Source organism: Sceloporus occidentalis, unplaced genomic scaffold (assembly GCF_023333645.1).
Source record: "Sceloporus occidentalis isolate IW3139 unplaced genomic scaffold, rSceOcc1.0.p SCAF_4, whole genome shotgun sequence".
Lineage (NCBI taxonomy): Eukaryota > Metazoa > Chordata > Lepidosauria > Squamata > Phrynosomatidae > Sceloporus > Sceloporus occidentalis.
Genome location: NW_028316984.1, coordinates 100,144,588 through 100,167,576, shown reverse-complemented (window position 1 = coordinate 100,167,576; position 22,989 = coordinate 100,144,588). Strand labels below are relative to the sequence as shown.

General features: G+C 38.9%; 1 protein-coding gene across 3 annotated transcripts in view; it reads right to left on the bottom strand.

Annotated features, from left to right (window-relative positions):
* Positions 1 to 22,989, bottom strand: part of LOC149314415 (ATP-binding cassette sub-family C member 8-like) — a 99,078-nt gene that overhangs the window by 72,677 nt on the left and 3,412 nt on the right. For 2 of the 3 annotated variants that reach the window (XM_089521058.1, XM_089521060.1), the window contains exons 2-6: positions 21,000 to 21,141; positions 18,355 to 18,476; positions 9,389 to 9,555; positions 8,269 to 8,511; positions 5,519 to 5,707 (exon numbers count right to left, since the gene is read on the bottom strand). In XM_089521058.1, coding sequence (XP_089377184.1) covers positions 5,519 to 5,707; positions 8,269 to 8,511; positions 9,389 to 9,555; positions 18,355 to 18,476; positions 21,000 to 21,141 — 863 coding nt within the window. Of the gene's footprint in view, positions 1 to 5,518; positions 5,708 to 8,268; positions 8,512 to 9,388; positions 9,556 to 18,354; positions 18,477 to 20,999; positions 21,142 to 22,989 lie in introns of those variants that run through there. The other variant, XM_089521059.1, reaches the window with a different exon arrangement.

Sequence of the window (22,989 nt, the reverse complement as noted above, 5' to 3'; positions counted from 1 at the left end):
GGGCAACTTGTGACCCTCCAGTTATTGTTGGACTGCAATTCTCTCCAGTCCTTTCTAGCATAGCTAGTAGCTAAGGATCATGGGAACTTCAGTCCAACAACATCTGGAGGGCAGAAGTTGCCCATCCCTAATTTAGATGAAGTGGATTGTGAGGGTACAATGTGCCACATGGAAAGCTGATACTGGGCCTGGAATTTCCTTTTTGATTTGAGTTCCACCTCTGTCAAACAGGCAGCCAACCAATGTCTCCCCAATCATTGAGGGAGGGTTTCAAGAACAAGCTTCTGCTCAGGATACCACAATTTGCTCTAATGTGAACAAGAAGTCAAGAAAGTCCAAGGCTAAGCATAACAGAATTTGAGTGCATGAATGATACTGTTTGTATATATTCCCACAACTGAGCATTCTTCAGATAACTTCCTTTCAGTTCTGCACAATTGCTGCCAAATACAGAATACTAATTAATTCTTTGTGTAACAGGGAGACATAGCTACCACAGAAGAACTTAGAAAAGCTAATTCTGGCACTAAATTGGATTAAGTGGAAATTACCACTGGAGACCAAGAGGAAATTATTTTTGCCACTTCCTACCTTTCCCTTTAGATTGTAGTGTCACCACCAGTTCAATCAGTACTGGAGGGTCCCCCAAATCTCTGGAGCAGATTTTGATTTGAGTTTATGGGAAATAGGGAGTTGCAGGGACAAGGAGAAATCAGCTGAACCTGCCCCCCCTTCTTCCAGTGCAGCATTATATGGGCAGAATTCCACTGAGTGCAATTCAAATCTAACACATTTTGCTTTGTCTCTTACATTGTCTAATTATTTCGATGTTAAATGCATCCATATTAAATGATATAATGGCTCTCATATAATGAGTTACAGATATTGTTACCTTTACAATTTGTAACATTGTTTGCACTGGAATCCTGTTTAAGATGATTTTGTCACATTTAAATACATATCAAAATTTCTTCTTCTATTCTTATCGTATCATCAACTTTTTTATTTTATTTTATTTTATTTTATTTTATTTTATTTTATTTTATTTTATTTTATTGCTTCTTATTTTGGATCCAAGGTATATTCAGATTACAAAACAATGGTACTGTCACAAAGCTGGGGTTCCTCCTTTGCTTTTAGTATAAACGATAAGCATAAAAAATAAGCAATACTTTCTAAAGCTACTATTTTGCAAAGTATAGCAATCACAGCTTATTTTCTTGCATGACATGTGAAAGTACGAAATGTTATCCTGTGAAGGAAAAACTGGATATGAGAAAAATGTTTTGTTTTAAAGTCAACTCTCGTCATCCTCAAAGTCATGATAGCTTGTATCATTACAGTGGCATCCTTAATTTATTCTACAGTTAGGGTGGGGAAAGTGCAGAAAACATGCTGTTTCCAGGCTTGTTCTGTGGCCCCATATCCTCCCAGGCTCCAATTTTTTTGTCCTGAAGTATCCCTAAATACCTTATGGGGGCGTATGGACTATGCCTCCATTTTTGCCCCTGCCTGGGCATTTTATGCCCAGGAAAGACTTTTTCCTAACAGGAAGTAACCTGGACTATGGAAGTCAACCCTTGTTTAAAAAGAGGCTTCCCCAGGCAAATTCAATAATAATAATAATAAAAAAAGAAAATGTTTGCAGGGAGTACGGATTGCCAAGGTATCCCTAAGCCCCAACAATGTGGCCTGAAGGAACTGAATTAAATCCTTTCATGAAATTGGTCACATGAGATAGAGAGAAACAACAGTGCTGTTTTGTGCACAAGTGTCAAAAGACTTGCTCCAAACTCTGAAATATGCCTTCAATGTAAAAATTATGGCTGGTGATCCTGTTCAGAATTTTTGATGTTGCAAGCCAGACTTAGGATATTGCAGTTTTTTAAATTCACATTTAACATCATTTGTATTAGTGCACAAGTGGAACAACTGGGAGTGCCTGGCTTCTACCTTAGAATGCATGGGAAACGAGGACTGGGGAGGAGACAGCGAGAGTTGATCATTGGAAAATAAACAATTGATCTTGATATTGAAAAAGTTAATAAACAGACAACTAGAAAAGAGAACTAATAAAATTTAAAATAATATATTGCAACTATAAATGACACTGAATTCTGAGGAAAAAATGAGCTAAAATAGTAGGATTGTAATAAGATAATTTACAATATATATAGAAAGAGAGAGAAAAATTAAGTGGGCAGGTTCCACTGGAAGGGCTGGGTGCATATGGAGTTCTAAAATCGGCCCCACGATGGTGCTTTTGGCCATCTGTATCAGGTCATAGTTTTTTAAGTTTGCCTCATTGGTAGTACAAAGAACAACTAAATAATTGGTGGTAAAAGAAATTGATTAACTGGTTACCTATGTAACTGATTATCTGCTTAATGAACCATATGTAATTCATCTTAAATATGATAAGAAACTACCTATTTGTAGACAAAATAGTAAAATGTCAATAATTACAAGAAACACAGCACAAAAGCTACAATCCAGAAGCCTCTCCCAAGCAAGAAGACCTTCAAAAGAGATGAAAACAACAGATTCCAACTCAAAAATTTTGGGAGCAATAGAAAAAAAAGAAAAAAAAACTTCAGACAAGAATTAAAAAATTCTAGACAAGAAATAAAAAATGATTTTATAAAAGAGATGGATGAAGTAAAATCTACCATTAAAACCTCGACAGAAGATTTAAAAGAAGCTCACAGAAAAATTGATACTTTACAAAACAAAACAGATGATTTAGAGAAAAGAACAAGAGAAATAGAAATGACTCAAAAACAAGAAAGTAAAGACAACTTGATGAAAGAATCTAAAACTAGGAAAAAATGTGTGAAGATAAGAGGGCTCAAAGAAACACCAAAGGAATACTTATATGAAATGATAATACCGTTTTGGGCAGACTTAATAGATATACCCCTGAAAGTGATGGATTTGGAAACAGATAAATGAGTATCTGCCATGACCAGCATCCCTTCTTTCTGGGCATCCCAAATTGCTGACAAGGCTAAATACTGCTGATGGAGTCTGTTTTGTCTCTTTTATCCAGCTCTGGCTTTCCCAGAGACCTTCCCCTCACGCCCACAGAGACAGAAAATTCAATTTGCACACCAAGCAGACAGAATGTAAACAAGGATGAAAAGAATGGGCTTATAAGAGGCAAGTTTTTACTTTAATAAGGTGGATTACTCCAGGCTACTAACAAAAAGAAGGGAGGGAGGGGGGAAGGAATGTAGCAGCACCTTTAAGATTAACTGGTTTTTATTTCTGCATGAGTATTCATGGACATAAACTCCCTTCTTCAGATGCAGTACTGAATGATAATAAATGCTCAGAAATAAAGCATATTTACACAGTTGTGGGAGTGGAGTGGAATGTAATAGGATCAGGAAGGGTGAAAATCATGACTCTTGCCCTAAATTTTCAAAGGACTGCATAATGTGATACAGGTCTTTCAGATCTTTACCAACCTTGGTCAGTTAGTGTTCATGTGTAAAAGCAATAAATCTGTTTACCAAAAGTCAGTTTCCCTGGGTTCAAATCCTTCTCTGAGAAGATTCCTTTTGTTATGGCAAGGAAGACTTTTTATTAATATCTGTAGTGAGCATGAGGCCATTGTTTTTGTTCATAGTGCTGCTGCTGAACTGGAATATAACTCAATTCAGCTGTTTCTCCTTCTAGTCTGCCTTTATAATTTCCTTGTTCAATAACCACAACCTTTAAATCCTGTACTGTTAGTCCAGGAAAATTGCAATGTTCTACTTTCACACATCAACACTAACTGACCACTGTAAAGGTCTGAAAGACCTGTTCATTTTATGTAGCCCTTTGAAAATTTAGGGCATCTGAAGAAGAAGGGGGTTTACACCCATGAAAACTCATGCAAAAATAAACACCAGTTAGTCTTAAAGGTACTGCTACATTCCTTTGCTCTCTTCTCCTTCCTTCCGCTTTTTTTGTGCTGCAGGAGACTAATATGGCTATTTCTTTGAAAATGCAGGACACTAAAGGATCACACAGTAGCTGCCCTCCTTAGCCCTAGAGATAGAATTTCTTTGCCACAATACAATCCATCATTCTTTACAGCTATGATAAAAAAGAAAATAAAAGAAAATCATTACACTTGTTTGAGCATGCTATAGTTTCATCCTCTTCAGTATAGCATTCATAAAATAACCCAGGAAAATACTTTATTCTGTTCTCTATTTCTGTTCAAACAAATAGTTAGCTAGATGCTCAACATTAACACATTGGGCCACAAAAGCATAGGCTTCATCAAGCTGCGATTCCTTTCATGGTCTAGAGAAAAGATGGGGAAGGTATTTCTGTGGAGTGCTGCATCTGCTTTGGAGCAGTCTTTTGCAGACTGTATGCTGGTGGGGAGGATCTCAAGCCAAAAGGAGGCAAAGGCAAAGCCAAAATGTGGTTAGCAACATTGTAGGCCTGTATGGCCAATGGTCATCTCCCATCTCTATCTCAGTTTTCTCATCCTCTCTTTCTTGAATTCCAAAAACCTTTCTCTCTCTCTCCTTTCTGTCCTACCTTGATGTTTGTCTCCATTTTCTCTCCATTTGTTTCATGCTATTTCCTATTCTCATTAACACATTAGGACTGATTGCTTTCAGAGGACTCCTTCCCTCCTTTCAGTGCCATCCATTTTCTTTTGTTCTTCCTTTCTTCTGTTTTCTCAGGCTCCACCATCCCACTGCTTGCTATGAATTCTCCTGACCCAATGTATAGCAGTGATGTTGCCTTTTCTGTCTAGATAATTCTCTCTCTCTCTCTCAATCTCTCCCCCCCCCCCCTCATATTACATGGAAGAAGAAGCAATGATCAGAGTTCCCTCCACAGAGAACAAGAATAGGCTACAACATCCAGAATGCAGCTGGAAATTAGACAGTGTAAGACAGAGCCAGCATGGCATAGTGGTTTCAGTTGTGGACTATGTCTCTGGAGACCAGGGTCCAATTCCCAGCTTGGCCATGAAATCTACTGAGTGGTTTTGGTTAAGTCACACTCTCTTAGCCTCAGGAAAGGGCAATAGCAAACCTCCTCTAAACAAATCTTGACAGAAAAATCCCATGATAGGTTTGCCTTAGGGTCACCATAAATTGAAAACTATTTGAAAATACACAACAAAAACAATGCCAGAATTTCCACACTCACAGCCTAGAACAGGCATGGGTAAAATGTGTCCTTTCTCAAAAGACTATACTTGTGGCCCCTGGCCATCACTGCCGTAGACTCCCCTGGGCCACCCTTTTCCTGGAAAATAAGGGATGAATTACCCTCTCCTGGAAGCCTCAAGGAATGGTAATTCACTTATTAAATAGGTCACAGCCTCCTCCTGCACTATTCAGTATATAAATAACCTTAGTTTGATTTGGAGGGGGCATTTTGGCAATCTATGTGATCTTTGGAGGCTCCAGTGGCAGACATTTGGTAGCTTTTGACTCACTGAGAAGCCTATGATGGAAGAAGACTAACATGGATTTTAAAAAAATTACAAAAATAGTACCTGGGGGCGGAATGTGTTGTTTCCTTTTCCAACATGGTGAACAATGCCAGAGACACACAGTGGGCCAGCAAATCCAAGCAAATCTGCCAGGATACGGAAAGTGCTGCTAAGAACCAAAGGTCTCCCAAAGGCATGGCAGAGGGCACACCAGATAGACCTGGATCCTTGTGGATATGGGGTGTCTTTATTCTGTACAAGATTTTAAAAACAAAAACAAATTGTTAATATGAAGAATGCAACAGGAGGAATGTGACATCCAAAAGTAATGAAGAAATATTTAGAATTCACATGTAAATGCAACTGAGTTGAGCAAACACTATGTCAAAGGGCATGAGAATCCCCTCACCAATATACAAGTATAATTTGTGTAGGAAATCATCATGATTAACATAACCCAATTTTATGAAGTGCTAAACACAGATTAAAATCAACACTGCATTTGTCTTCAGGATTACAATGTGAAAAACCTGATTCTAAATGAAAAGGACAGGGGAAAGGAATAGGAAAATGACCACACTTCTTAAAGCTGCATATCTCTTACAAAGGCCAATCTGAATAAAAACAGCTGATGTACAGGAAGAGCCAAATGAATCTGTTTTCTTAGCCCAGCTGATAGAATTGTGTTCCTGTTTCCCACTCTGCTACAATCAGGTGGAGTAGCATCTATTCTCAGCATGGCTCTGTTGCTGGAACAGACGTGTGTGAAGTTCTTTCTCCTTTCGGAGACCTGTGACAGCTGGAGGCTTTTGTGTCAATGGGGTAGTGAATCCCTTTGGGGTTTTAGTGTGAAATTTAAAGCAGTGACCCAAAATGCTGGACCTGTTTTGGAATTAGGCTTCAGCACCCTGGATAGCTCCTTTAAAGTTTGCATTTCAGAATGGAGCGAATTCACTGCATCATGGATGTGAAAGTCACTAGGTGCTCACTACTTAGGCATACTGTGACACATATGCCATTCTCTTTCTCTGCCAGTGGCAACCAATAACACAGAGGGGGGAAAAAGGAATGTAGAATGTTTAAATTGTGCCTAAAATGATCTTTGGAAAGGGAAAAACTATATGATATAAAACTGTATCCTATCATTGATCTGGCCTAAATGTCACTGTGCAAGAAACAAGAAGAAAAGTGAAGTCGAAGGCTTTCAAGGCCGGCATCCATAGTTTTTTGTGGGTTTTTCGATCTATGTGGCCATGTTCTAGAAGAGTTTCTTCCTGACGTTTCACCAGCATCTGTGGCTGGCATCTTCAGAGAATGATTGCCTGGAAATGAGTTGTGTGTGTGTGTGTGTGTGACCTGGGAAGGCAGGAATGATTTGCATGTGTATTGTTCTGTTGCTACTGGCAGGCCTCAGGGTGGGAGGGTCTGCAAAAGAGGATTAGTGTCTGCTTGATTAGTGCTCATTGCCTACTGGGAAACCCCTGACCTTGGGAGATTTCTCATTTGCATTTGTTGAGTCTTCATCTTGCTATTTTTCAGGACTGGTAGCCAAACCTTGTTTACTTTAAGAGTTTCCTCTTATGGATGAAATTGTCCAGGTGTTTGTGGATTTCAATGGCTTCCCTGTGCATCCTGACATGGTAGTGGTTGGCATGGTCCAGAAAAGTGCTTGTGACTAAAACCAGAGAAGTATCACAGGGGAGCAGGAGGGTTCTACTCTCCTTTTCTGTGCACTTTTTTCAAGCAGAGACTGATTTAAACAGCAGTCCCATACTCAACAAGGCAACCCACTTTTGAAATCTAGGCAACAGGCAATAGGACAACGATCTGCTGTCCAAAGAAGTAATTCAGATGTGTTGATCACTTTGGTGCACTGGGAAGAACTCTGGCATAATATCCATATCTCATCTTTTTTCAGATGAAGTTTTAAATAGTGATGGCAGTAAATTTCAGGAAATGAACTCCTTCCAGTTCAGAAATTCCTGACCAACAGTATTCAGGCTGAGTCCAATGCCTCCACCCAAATACTCAGAATGATCAAAACAGGTTTCTGAGTTCCCATTGACAATGAAGTATTCCACATTCAGAAATCTTCATTTTATAGTCAAGTACTGAATATTCCTTGCACAAGAAAACCCTATGGAATTGATGAGATCATCATAAGTTTCCAGAGAGTCTGAAGGCATACATATATGCATACAACATAGGAATTCCCACGTGACAGCCATTTGCCCTAGTATCTTGCTTTTGAGGCTTGGAAAGCAGTACTCTACAGATCTGGCAATGATGGAGGCCCTCCTGGGGCCAGGTCTTGGAAAAGTAAAGGAAGAAACCCACTCCACCCTCCTCGCCAGTGTTCTTCAGTGTGTTTCTGCAAGGCTAAGTCCATTCCAAACCAATATAGTAGGATTTGCTCACCCACAAACAGAAGTGGGATCTTGTACTACTAGAGATAGAAAGCATGCCAAACTGTGTCTGGTTTTTTTTAAAACAACAACAACAACAATAAAACAAACACACAATATCTCACTTCTCCCTACAGTTCCCAGAACTATTTTCACGGTGTTCCAGAGGGTTCTTTCCAGAGCAGTGTAAGAGATAGTGTTAGTGCTCCAGATAGATGTGGTAATTGGTAAAATTGGTTTCACCCCCTTCCTCCAGCACCAGAAGAACTCAACTGAAAGCAATTCTGAATCCAGCTCCCTGTACATACAATTCTCACTTTGTATTATTTTATATTAGTTTGTTTTGGAATGAAGATTCTTAAAGACAAAAATGCAGTCCCATGCCATCAATTTGTTCTGTAGTCATACCTTTTGTGCTTTAAAAGCCTCATTGAGGCACATGTAATTTGTCAGCGCTCTCATGGCAATAGGCAGCTTGCCTATGGCTTTCAAGTCTATAGGCTTCTTGTGGGCTGTTCTAATGAATGTATTCATCCACCAGTATGTTCCTTTGGACAGCAGATTCACAAAAGGTTGCAGGAACCTGACTCCAAGGTCCTGAAGGTCCTCAGGGGGTTTAACCTCTTTAGGTTTTTTGAAGAAAACATATCTCTAAAATCCACAAAGCCCAAAAGAAGCATGTTAATGGAAAACAGAAAACAGGAGGAGAATTTTTTTAAAAACACAATACCGTAAGATGAATTATTCCCTTTTCCAAGATGACTGTGGAACCATAATTATTAAGGACTGTATTCCTTGTTTTCCAATATATAAATAAAAGGTATTCAAGCACTCTCTTGTACTGAAATGGCACAATTTATGTTATGAAATAATAGAGCATTTAACAAATGTCTACACTGTGTATAATAATGAATATCTAAACTCTATGTAACTGTAAGAGAGAAAAACAGTGTTGCAATGGAGTTCCATTGATTACTTTCCAGTTTTGTAAGAAGTAGAACATTTGTTCTTAGGGTCTCTAGGCAGGGTATCCCTTGTGCATCTTAACAGCTTAGTCAGTTGGATTCCCTTCTTGCCTACAGACTGAAATTAGATGTCTAAAAGGGCTACATTTTTTTCTCCTGACAGTATACTGTCACTGGATACTGGAACAAGATGCAGGATGTATTTTATATTCTATACTGTTTATATATATATATATATATATATATATACACACACACACACACACACACACACACACACACACACTATATACTCTTAGCTAGGAATAAACAGTTAGACTTAATGGAGGTCACTTTTAAGTAGACAAGTATACATTTGTGATACGGGTCTCTATAATTTAGCGAGCATACACATTTACTTGAGAATGTTCTATTGAGCATACTGGGATTTATTTTGAGTAAACATGTATAGGATTTTACTATGATGCAGATATTTATGTTTCAGTTTCCATTTACATGTACATTCTCAAAGATTATTTTACATGCAAGCCTTCAGGAAAGAATTGTCAGGAAATATAACTTACCCTTACTCTGATGACATTAATTTCTACAAGTAGTAGCATTCCATAAAGAACTACTAAAAGCCCAGTGAGGCAGAATCGAAGTTGCGGAGGTCCAATCTTATTATCACAAAACTTTACAAATTTGATGGTTTTTGTTATAAAAGCTAATGTCCAGTAGAATAACAAGGCTGGTGAAATAAAAATAAAATAGTAGTCAGTGCTTAAAATGTTATCAGCAGTAGAAGTTATAGAGTGCAAAACTAGAAGGTTTTATAGAGGATCTGCCCTCTATGTAGAAAATTGTATTTCTACAGTACTGAAAATTGTGCAGTGTTTACCATGTGTATGAGAAGGAAAAAGAAAAATACATTAATTTTTGTATATAATTAAAATTAGGCTTTGATTATGCTTTGTGCCTGTTTTGTATAGTCCCTGATTGTTGTATTGGAATTACTTTGGGAAACTTGCAGGGGGAAAATATCCTTGAGTGGGTGGGTATTATTTGCTGTATGAGTTTTCCTAAAAACATATGATTGCTGTTCTTTCCCCCCCAACCCTTCGCAAGAATATTTTGCTACCCCTACAATAGAGCAAAAAATGTCATCAAAAACTTGTGATTCATCTGTTAAATGAAGTCACCGATAAATACTGCTGAAGAGGATGAAATTATCCTATTTGTTAGCCAGTCCAACCTCAAAACTGATTTGTAGAACTCCTGTGCCACTGTAGCCTAGTGCTGCAATGAGGGAAACATTTCTCAGAAACCCCAAACTAAGTGATAAATACAATTCTGTTGCAAAATTGAACAAAATTAAAATTAAATTGCCATGAATTAAATTAATGAACTATGTACAGATCTAAGAACTAGGAAGTGGAAAAAATAAGAAGAAAATTAATTCATTTGTGATGTGGTGCTGGACAAGAGTGCTAAGGATACCATGGGCCATAAAATAGGCAAACCTGAAATGTCCTTGGCAGCCAAGATGATCAAACTGAGGCTGTCATACTTCAGCCAAATTATGAGAAGGCAAGACTCATTAGAAAAGACAATAATGCTAGGAAAGATAGAGGGAAGCAGAAAGAGAGGAAGACTGCAAACCAAGTGGATGGACTTAATCATGGAGGTCATGGGCCTGAATTTACAAGACCTTTGCAGAGCAGTGGAAGACAGTGGATCTTGAAGATATCTCATCCATAGGATTGCCATGAGTCAGGGTCAACTCAAGGGCACTTAAAACTACAACAACAAACTGTTATATACTTTACATTTTGTACTTTATGTCTTAAAAATGGCTTTGATTGTGTGAAGAAATACATTTCATGAACTAATCCACAGAACCCAATGTTTGTTTCAGCAATTGCATCTCTTATCACAGATAGTGCAACTTGATAATTCCTGCTTGTGCTCCCTAAATTTTGGTTATTATATTTAGAAGTCTTTCACTTCTAAACCACAAACTACAGACTAAACCACAAACTACAAGAATACGCGCTCCAGTTAGTGTATTTTTGTAGTTTGTGGTTTTCACTGCATGCAACTGGATAAACAATTTACATATGAAACACATTAAGAAGAGAGTGCCTTTTGGCTGCAGATTTCCCCCCACCTACACACTTTTATATAAACTCAGATTGATATACCAAGGTCTGTGACCCATCAAATTCTTGCTAATAGTAACCATACAGAGAATAAAGCAAATGGAGGGAATACTTTTGCCCTGTGACACTTCAGCTGGTAAGATTACCTACTATTTCAAGTTATATTTAATTTATGGATTATCAAATCCAAGTGGCTCAGGCTTACTTATGCATTTGTTTTTGAAAAGCAGGTGGAGAATTCTAGTGTCCGTTATCTGCTTGTTATAACTGTACAACAACAACTGTAATCTTAATTCTGCATTCCCCGAAGGTTTTAGGGAATGATGGGAACAGGTGTAGATACAGAGTGAGGTGGATTTTTCTCTAGAGCTATCTGCACTAGTGCGGGAATGGAAATGATGCCGCCCTCCAGATCTTGTTGCATTCTAACTACCAGCAGTCCTAGCTGGCATAGCAATTGGTGAAGAATGCTGGGAGCTGCAGTTCCACAACATCTGCAGGACTGCATTATTCCCAGTCCTGCCCAATGGACATCTTCCACCAGTGTTGATGTTTTCCATTGCAGAGCTTGGAAATGGTGCTTTATTTTGTCTAAAATCTGCAGCATTGCTAACTCCTTCCCTGCCAGTTCTGGTCCATTGTTTATAAAAAAAATTTCACTACCCCTTTATATATTTGATAAGTGTAAAAAACAGTTCAGAATTTAGACAAATTTGGGTCTAGTACATTAAAGTTCATATGCCAACACATTTGCCAGCCTTTCAGGTATCACAAGGTCCTGTTTTGCTGCAACACAGCATATGGGATTTGTTGTCTGCTCTTGAGCCCATTGTGATGAGAAATCCACAGGCTTATCTGCAACAGATAAAGCAGATTGCTTCTGCCTTTGATCAGAGGATTTGACTTGATATTATGGCCCCTTTCAACCATGTGATGATATCAAGGTCACAAATGGCTCTACAGCACAGTCGGGTTGGTAACTAGGAATCCTAGCCAACACTGAATCTGTTTGTTTTCATTGTGGGTTGTTTGGCAGATGACATCTCAGGGAGTGTAGCTGGATGGATCTACTCTGTCCTAAGCAAAGGAAAACATTCCTTTCATAACTGGCCCAGTGGAAAATTTTATTTCTACTGGAGTTGTAGAAACTTATTGTGGGTTTGCAAAGAAAGTTATATATCATATTTTTTTTAAAAAAAGGGATAGTTTTCTGTGGATTTTTTGTAGAATGTATCTACATTCTGACCTAATAGTTGTTGCACAGGGAAGCCACTGAAATCCACAAACACCTGGACAACTTCAACAGGAAAGAAGAAACTGTTAAAGTAAACAAAGGTGGGGTACAGACCGCCCCAAAACGGCGGTCTGCCCACGCCTTGTTTTGCTGCATGAGGAAGCTGCAGCGGACAAACCGTGCGGTTTCTTTTTGTGGCGCCATTATAATGCCGCAGTGTGCCAATGGCACACTCGCGATGTCACAATGGCGTTGCGGTGTGCGGACACTAAGCATCCGTTGCATCAAAATGGCAGCACCCATCTGGACAGGGTGCCGCCATTTTGACGCCCTCGTCACATGCAAGGGGCAAGGGGCATCTGGAAACGCCGCCCCTCGCATGTGACAACGGCGCTCCATTGCGTCCATCTATATAGCTCCAAAGTCTGGCTACCAGTCCTCAAAAACACCAAAATCAAGACCCAGCAAAAGCAAGAGAAGACCATCCAGGGTCAGGGGGGCAGCAGACAATGGATCACTAATTAAATGGACACCCTGAGGCCTTGCCATTCAACAACAGACCAATACACAGATTAACATGTAAATCGCTTCCTCTCAACCAAGGGCCACACAGTATATATACCCCACTCACGTCCATGCCAGCATTCTCTGAAGATGCCAGCCACAGATGCTGGTGAAACATCAGGAATAAACTCTTCCAGAACACAGCCACATAGCCCCCAAAATCCACAAAAAACTATGGATGCCAGCCATGAAAGCCTTCGACTTCACATTAAAAAGGGAGATTGATGGATATAAATGAAGTAAGCACTAAATGGAGTCCCTGTGGAACAGAGAATGGCATTGTCCACGGCTCTATAATCTAAAAGAAAAGAGTGGTTATTTTTTTCTTTATTACTTATCCTTCCACATGTAAATAAGTGCCTTGAGGAACAATTACATAGATTTTGATGTAGCAGCTGTTTGCATGCACTGGCCTTCTGTATTTTAGTGGCAAGATAATTAAGCAGAAGTGTCATTTAACATGCTTGACATCTATTCTTATGATATCGTCCATAGCTACATAAAGATTCCAGGGGCCAGGGTTTACATTAGCAGTGTTTAATAAATTGTTCTTTATTTAAAAAGACATTTATGTGCTCTTGGCACTGCCTGAAGTTCAGTCATAAAGATGCATGATTTTACAAAGTACTCTAATCACTCTGGTGACATTATTCCACAATCAAACTTCCAATTTGTGACGTACAAGACAGTGAACCCCCCCCCCCCCCCTTCAGCTAAGTATACCTGTCAGTAGTTTTTGTATGACAGTCAATTGCTTATTTGTCTTAAACCTAAAAAAAAATGTTGTAATCTAGGGACTGGATAGAGATTTGTGAAGACCTTTGCTCTATATGCCTTTTATGTATGCCACCATGAGCCCCTATGTCCCTGATTGGTCAATTATTCCATAAGAATTCACTGACTGAATCTGTTCATCTTTCCTTCTTGCTTCACATTACTTCTTCCTCCCTGTTGCTTCTGGAATTCCCTGCCCATGAAGTTGCTCCTGAAAAAAAAAATCTGTGTGCCTCGTCTTTGTTGAGATAGTTTTGACTACATATGGGTGGTGAGACGCCACCCCTTTTTGTCCTGAATGGAGGCCGGGGCAACCATACACAGAGGCCTCTGGAAGGAATAAAAAGAAGCCACGAAAAAGGGCTTCTTTTTGCATCCCGAAAGGGGTGCCATATCCCCCCTAAGTCTCAAACCACTATACCATGCTTTATCTATCTGACCAGAGCATTTGTGTCTTGGAAAAGCTTTAAAATCCCAACCAAAATCTTGTAGACGGGGATGAACAAACTTCAGGCTTATAAGATTCTTTACTTCAAAGTTTCTTTTCCAACAAGCTTGTGATAATTCTTTCAAATGCCCAGAATTGTTTAAATGACTACCAGAACTCAACAGAGCTCACAGTTCTTGTTGCTATGCATCTTCTAGTCATTTCTAATTTATGGTACCCCTAAGGTGAATCTGTCATGGGGTTTTCTTGGCAAGCTTTGTTCAGAGGAGGTTTGCCATTGTGACTGAGAGCATGTGACTTGCCCAGGGCCACCCAATGCATTTTCATGGTCAAGCTGGGAATCAAACCCTGGTCTCTAGAGCCATAGTCCACCACTTAAAACACTATGCCATGCTCCCCCCCCCCCCCCACACACACCCTCATGATTATTCCTTCTGAGGGGTTTAAATAGTAATGATGAAAGAGTGACATATTAACAGTATCTAAAAACTGGAGTAACTCTGAGGATGTTTTATCTATGACAGACTCATTCAGTAATATTAATAGGTTTTATGAGACATCCTAGTCACTTAAACCTGCCCCAAATCTAATCCAAGGCCCTTGGCAGCTGAGCTCACATTGAATATCTTTATCTACATCTATATATAAAAATATACAAAATGTATTCTAATTCTAAGTAACAAGGTATGCTCACTGTTAAAAGGGACATTTTACATAACTGACAAAATATGTGCAAGAACAGGCAGTTAGCACATTCATAGAAATTGTGTGGGTGGGGATGCAGATATTAACACTTCTGCAGGAAAACTGTATTATTAAGAAATACCATAGGAAATAAATGAACTCTTGCTTTGGGATGGTGTGTTGGAGCAGCAGATTCCCACATGTATCCTTTCAATGATACAAGGGAGCCAGGAAAATGTTTAAGGAAGCAGCAAGTTATAATAAACCCCTTGAAGTCTGAGATTAATGTATCACACACCCACATGCTCTCCAAAAAGGCCCTGGGATAGTTAAGATGCATATGTTTATTTTTATAATGTTTAGAAAGTCACGTTTACCACGAATTTATTTCTTAATGATGACTCCCATTATTGGAATATAACAAATGAAGGATAGAATCTGTTGAAGAAGAGTAGACTGGGAAGAAAAGAAGGGGAATAACATTATATGAAGGAGCTTGCATAGTGTAGTGGTTTGAATGCTGAAGTAAGACTCTGGAGACCAGGGTTTGATTCCCCATTCAGCCATGGAAATCCATTGGATAACCTTGGGCAAGTGGCATACTCTCAGGGGAAGGAAATAGCCAACCTCCATAAGTCATAAATGACTTGAAGGCTCAAAACAATGACATTACATGTCAAAAACCAGTTCCCTTGTACAGAAATCCATGAGAGCAATCAGTTGGGAGAATTTTGGTAATGATAAATGGTAAAGGTAAATAGGGATTTTTTTTTTTTTTAAAAAAAAACCCACTGTGGTAGGAGTTTACTGTAGGTCACCAAACCCAGAACCTTACCACATTGTCTCCAGTGATGTGATGGGGGTGTGATGAAAGAGAGTGGGATGAGAACAGAATGGGTGCCATCACCCATTCTACTGCCACCAGCACCGGAAGCTCCCATTCCGTTCTGGAGCCATCCCACAGGAGGTGATTTTCAGAAACGCTTCTAAACTGTTCCCATAAGATTATTTTAAGAAAGATAGGGGCTGTGCAAACTGGCCATTAAGGCTGGCCTGTGGACAGAGTCGGGGCATGGCATCCATATGACACATGCCCCAACTCCACCCCCATGGCGGATTGATGCTGTGCGCCCCTCCACATGACACTTGGCATCACAGTGCTCCTCTGCAACTGCGTTTACATGATGCAGCACCACAGGAACAACTTAAAGTCACAACACTGCAGCTATCACACCCTTTCCAGGTGCAAAAGGTGCTGCTTTTTGTGGCTCCTTTTTGTGCCCTGGAAAGGCCAGATTGGAGCTGCAGTATACAGTTGCTGTGGCCTTGATCCGATGCATCTGGAAGTGGCTGCAGGCCGCCCCTTAGGGTCGATCTGCACAGCCTCATATAGATAAGCTGGAGTGGGTTCAGAGAGGGAAAACAAGAAGATAAGGGTTATAGAGAACAAAACCTATGAGGGAAGGTTGAAAGAACTGTGCATGTTCAGCTTTGTGAAGAGAAGATTGAGGGGGTGATACCTCAAGAGCTGTTACAAAAAGGAGGGGGCAGGTTTGTTCTCTGCTGCCCCAGAGGATAGGACTAGGTCTAATGGTCTTAAGTTACAGGAGGGTAGATTTTGATTGAACATTAGAAGAAACCTCTTGACAATAAGCACAGTTTGGAAATGGAACCAATTCCCTAGATAAGTTGTGAGGTCTCCTTCTCTGGATATCTTCAAAAAGAGACTGGACAGCTACATGTTGGGGATACTTTGGCTGGAGATCCTGTACTGAGAAGGGCATTGGGCTTGATGGCCCATCATGCCCCTTTCAACTCTATGATACTATAATATATTCTGAAGCTACCTATCATTTTGGTTTGTAGTATTTTTATTCAGAATTAGACATCTTCTAAAATATTTTACATATATTAAGATATATTAAGATTTTAAGGCTCCTCGTAATGAGACCCTAAAGAAATAGAAAAATGGAGCATAATGAAACTGACCCAGGTTTTATATTTTACATGTTTATAAAAAATCTAGTGAATGCAATTTTTTTCTCATTCATTATATCAGATAATAAATATATGCAGTCAAGTTGACATCAGCGTATGGCAACCCTATGAATGAGACACTTCCAAGAGATACAGTTATCAACAGCCTTGCTCATATCTTGCAAAGGAGGGGCAATTTTTTTGAGTCTCAGTCTCTTGAGATTTGACAGGAAAAAAGAAAGGCCAATTTCTATTCTCCCAGAGAAAGGATTGGAACAGCATGGAAGAAATGACATAATCTTCCTGTCAAGGACTAAGTTGACTCCCATAAGAATTCCCAAGTAAACTCATTACATAAAGAGAATGAACAAAGACACTATTTTGCTAAACAATTATAGGAACTTCTATCTGTGGAACTGATTTTTAACATTCTTATTATAATTGTAAAGTAGCAATGGTAAAAGAGTCCTCATATCTGGGATCAAACATTGATAGGAATAGGGACTGCAGCAAGGAAATCAGAAGAAGATTAAGAATGGGGAGGGCAGTTATGAAAGAACTAGAAAAGATCCTAAAATGAAAAGATATTCAACTCAGCACAAAAGGTATAATCATACAAGCCATTATATTCCCTATTACCATGTAATGGTTGTGAGAGCTGGACACTATGGTTAAGAAAGAATGACCCATGCTCTGTTAACTTCCCTGCTGGATCACCGCAGTGCATAGTTTGTGAGTCTGTCTTTGAAAGTGGTTTGGAAATTCCTGCTGATACAGAATAGGGTATTTAATGTTTTAACTGGGACCAGGCATTGCAAATAGCATTATGTTGGTTCTTTATACATCCAGTTGCTTCTGATTTGTTTCTGGGCCCAATTGATAGTGCTGGCATTGACATCTAGAATCTTGCACAACTTGATAGTTCAGTATGGAGAGAGAGGCAAAGAGACAGACAGATAAGATCTGTTCCTGATGCCACATCCTTTTTGAACAAGGTAAAAGATTTTTCCTGTCCTCACAACCTTTAAACTTAATTTAGCATATTTTAAAGATGATTTTACTTTATTTCAGTGTTTGATATATTGGTATCATTCACCCCTACTTTGACAGAATATGATTATTTTATTAGTTTTAGACCTATGAGATTGTTTCCAGCTCCTTACGTGCCAAATGGTCATTTACTGTATTCACCATGCCAATGTTTACTTTTTATTTATGCTGAAGTTTTGTTTTTTACTATTATGTATCACTTGGAGCAGGGCCAGGGAACACATGCCTCTCCAGGTATTGTTGCACTGCAACTCCCCTCACCCCCTCACCATTGGCTCTGCTGGCTTGGACTGATGAGTGTTGTTATGTAATATCTAGAGAGTCACTCTTTCCCCATTACTGACTGAAAAGACTGTTGAGAGCCTTAGTGAGGATTGTGGAGCCCTCCAGATGTTGCTTGATTGCAACTCTTAGTATTCCTCACCTGTGGCTGTGCTGGCTTGGACTGCTTGGATTTGCAGTTTTACAACATCTGGAGATCCACATGGTTCTTACTACTGTGGTTAGTAGTAAAATTCCAGGCTACTAAATATGATATTCTAGTAATAAGAGAAAAATTCATACCAGAAAACCTACAGTAAAATCCTATCAAGGCTTACCAGACAATACTTGAACAACATATTTCATTTACATAGTTTTCAGAATTGTGGTACATACCTATTAATAATTTTGGGAAATTAGATGTTTCAATGTTGTGATAATAAACAATTGATGTGATGGCTGCAAGGAATGCCATTCCAGGTGGCATGTACAGGTGCAAATGATGGGATTCAGAAACGCTAAGTAAAAGAGAACATATGTTAGTCAAAAATATGGTGTCTGAGAGGGCCACATTTGTTTTTATACTTACATGAAGATTTAAATTAATACGAATAGAGGTGCTGATCTACATGAACACAAAGGAAGGCACATGTGCTGATTCTCTCCAGGTGGAAGAACCTTGTGTTTATGTGTGTGATTGCATTTATGTACTGTTTCTCTCTCTTGACATTTCTCCCACAGCCACCAATTCCCATACCTGATCTGTGGATCAGGACAAAAAAGAAAGAAAACCAATGGGTACTTTTATATGAATATATACAGCAGTATACTCTGTTTCCTTTTCATAACATGATATTTAAAAGTAGTTCATGATTCATAGTACAGGAGCAGAAAAAAAAAGGTAGGGGGAACTGTTTAAGTATGTATCTGCCCATTTTAACAATGCAATCATATACTTGCCTATTCTGAAGAAAATCATTGACTATGGTAAGACTTGTCCTAAGGTAAGCGTAGGGAGAATAGGACTGCTGTTTTAATTAAGTCAAATTAATTTTACAGATATGTACATCTATGACGTTAATTTCTAGATGGATTGTACTGAATTACAAGGCAGGCCTATGGAAGTTTGTTTAAAAGTAAGTACCACTGAATTCAGTGGAGCTTATTCTCAGGGATGTGAGTACAGTATCATCTTGTCAGAGTAATGGACCAGGTGAAGGTGAGCAAACTAAGCTTGATACAAACCAGACAAAGGTGCTCCTGATGATTGAAAAGGCAAATTACGGAAACAGAAATGAATCCTATGTGGGGTTATACTGTACTTCCTCTGAAATCTCAAGTCAAAAGCAATTAATAGCTGCACTCATTCCTGGAAATGATCCCATCCTGTTTGGATACTGTAAAAATCTACACATGAAGTTTCCTTTGGAAACTGTTTGGAAGTTGGGTCCAAACTGCATATGCTGCTATTTACAGGGGACATATAATCATCTTGTTTATCATGATTGAAAATGTTGGTTACAACCTATAAAGCCCTGTATAGTTTTATCTGAAACTATCTGAAAGACCCTATCTCCCTATATAATTGCCTGCCAGAGTTTTCAGATCCTCAAGGGAGGGTTTTCTCTCACATCTGCCACTGCTACATTAGGTGAGGATATATGAGAGATGCTTCTTGATGGCTGCTCCCTGTCTGTGGAATTCTCTTTCATTGGAGGCTAAAGCTTGCCACTACGCTGCTCTCATTCTGCTGTCAAATAAAGACCTTTTTATTTAAACTTGCTTTTGAAAATACAGAAGGGCCTTTCAATATATGTGTGGGTGCTGTACTTTCATCCTCACTGCTATGTTTTTTTAAAATGTAATCCTATTTTAAAATAGTGGTGTTTGAATAGGATAATATAGTTCACTGTTTATTTTTTTTTAAATCTTCATTGTTTTAAGTTAAACTTTGTTTTAATCTATGCTGTAAGTCACCTTGTCTCCCATGTAGGGAGAAAAACCAGGTTAACAAACAAATAAAGAAATAGCCTTAAGGCAATAATTACTGACAAAAATAAATTTGTCACTTGGAGATTTCACAGCACTTTCCTAGTACACTTGGAAATTTCATAGCAGTTAGTAGTAACGTTCTGTGAATGAGAAAATGGTTGCACTTAAAAAGAATTTCAAAGTGCTTTATAGTGTGTAAATGTTTCTTCAAACATCCATGTTTTAAAGGCAGAAACATGATTTTTATTTTAAATAGCTATATGTTCTATAAGAAGAAAAGTTCTGGCTTCAATCAGGAGTCCAGATTTTTCAATGGATCTGAGTGGAGTGCTCTAAAACTTGCCATCGTATTTAAAAATACAACACAACATTTCCTGATAATAAATGCTGCCAAAAATTGGAGTTACCAAGTCTGCCCCCAGGATGTTAGGGATTTCTTGGGAATGGAATACAGAGCAGGGGGTTGCAGAGGGAGAGGGAGCTGGTGGAAAGATCCTCTTTACATGAACAGAGGAGCAAACTAACAATGTTTGTTATTACAGATTTAAACACTAAAACAAAACCATTTGGCAACTGTTGTCATTTTAAGAACACTGATGCATCATCTGAAGTATGCAAATCACCGCACATGGGTTGAGATTAGATAAAATATCAGAAATCCAAAATACACTTATTTAAAGAGTCTCTATCAAATTTTGGGGAGAAGACTGATGGGGGGTATGTTTGGGGTTTCATCCATTGCATGTAGCAGCTCTTTATCACCTCCTGGGCTTTTATGAACACAGGAAATGTGGAGAAGTAGTTCACAACGTTCTTGACAAACAAATTAAAGCCAATTGGCTAACTAAAAATAAGTGTGTATGAGTATGTCTACATGCACATTCTTGGCAAGTCATTTGGAATATTTGACTCAAGGTCAATAGGTTAATCATCACAAACATAGATTATATTTTTAACAAGTAGAGGAAAGTGTGTTCAACAAGTTGATAATAGCAGCATTAAAATTTCAGGTTATGTTAGAGAGAGAGTTTATCCATGTATGTACTTACCCATCTGACACTATGCCCTCTGCTATTTCACACACCAGCACAAACAAAAGGATGAAAGTCAAAATCCAGCGTAAATTATGTCCAGGAAAATGAAGCCATGTGCTGTGATGGATATGAACTTTGGAGCTTTGGCTTCCCCATCCTAAATGTAGCAAAACAAATAATCATCGTTATTATGTAGCATTTGTCCAAACAATAAAACATTATTCCTGTCTAAACTGAAACAGATATACTCATATATATATATATATATATTTTGCTTTGGCTTTAAATATGAAAGAGAAACAAAGTAGGGAGTAGTGATGACAAATACATTGTTGGAAAGCAGTTTTGACACCGATACTGCATTTGCTATAAAACATCATTGTATTGAGAATACATTATGAGGCAATATAGGATCAAGCATCCTGAAAATTTAGGCTTTAAGCTAGTAAATACTAAATCAGAGATTTAATTTTTTGCATACATTGATCCAAAATAGTTTTGGCATATGGCTGAGAAACAGTATTCTAATGAAGTGAATAAGAAGCAAGTGTCTACTGAAAGGGTATCCCAGATTCCTTTTAATTTGCATACATTTAAATCCTAGTCTATAACAGGGAGATACATGTTTTACTAAGTCATAGTTTGGTTAACCTATGTCACATGGCTGTTGTGATACCAATGTTGGCTGATGGTTTCCTTTTCAGCTGGGCAGTGACTCCATCGTTTAGTTTGAACTTTAAAAATCTATCTAATGGGTCACACCCTATTCCCATAATGGGTTCAATCCAAGAATAGTTTCACCACCCCAGTGACATGAAAATCACAGCTACCACTGTGAGATGCAAAATAACAGCTTCATGTGTGTGGTATACTGCAAACTACAAGAAAGATTATAACTAATTAATGTCCCTCCTTGAGATAAACACCACTAAATTCAACGAAAATATCTGTTTTTGTGAGTGTAGTACAGCTCAACCTCCACCTTACTTATTTTGTTGTTGTTGCTGTGTGCCCTCAAGTTGTTTGTGACATATGGCAACACTGAGGAAAACCGTTCATGTGGTTTTCTTGGCAGTGAGTAACATGGAATAAGAGTCAGCGTTACATAGTAGTTTGAGTTCTGGATCACAACTTGGGAGAAAAGATTTGAATCCCTGCTTGGCCATGGAAACCCAGTGGGTGATCTTGGGCACATCACATGCTTTTAGGAGTTTTTCAAATGGGGAAAATTGGAAGTTTAAAAGGATCAGAACATGCAGTTATCCAGCGTATTAAGCACAATTGCACAAATGGTTTTCAGACAATGTTGTGCGCAAACCACTTAGAATCTGACAAGAAAGTGACATGAACCAGGAAATAAGCATTTTCAGGAAAATATTGGAAATTCATTTCCATTTCTTTCATGAATTCATTTTTTTGGTGCAATTGCTGTAGTGTGAAAGCTGCTTGTGGTTTATTCATGGGATTGTCCATGTTTTTGTGTTTGTTGCCAGATTTTCCATGGTTCTTTGGGGCGACTTTACTTCCAGTGCCGTGGAACAAGTAAAATAAGTACCCAACCTTCTTTGTAGCCAGAACTCTTAAAACAAACAGCTGATGCAAGGGCAGAGAGAGAGGGGAGAGTGAATTCTGAGTCCTGACGCGCTCCTCTCTCTCTCTCTCTCTCCCCCCCCCCTTTGTGTCTCTTGATTCAGTCGCAGTGATCCCCAAACTGTCCCCTTTAAGGGATTTTGGACTTCAGCTTCCAGAATCCCAGGCTATTGGCCAACATGGCTGAGGCTTCTGGGAGCTGAAATCCAAAATCCCTTAAAGGGGACAGTTTAGGGATAACTTCAGCCTTCCCTCTGAGCCAAAGCTCTTAAAGAAACTGCTACTGAGGCAAGGGCAGGGCCAGAGCAAGTGAGACAGAGAAAAGGCTGAATTCCCCCTCACTCTTTCCTGTGTCTGTCTGTCTGTCTCCTGCTTCAGCCTTCCCCATTAGTCAGGGCTCTTAAAGAAACAGCTG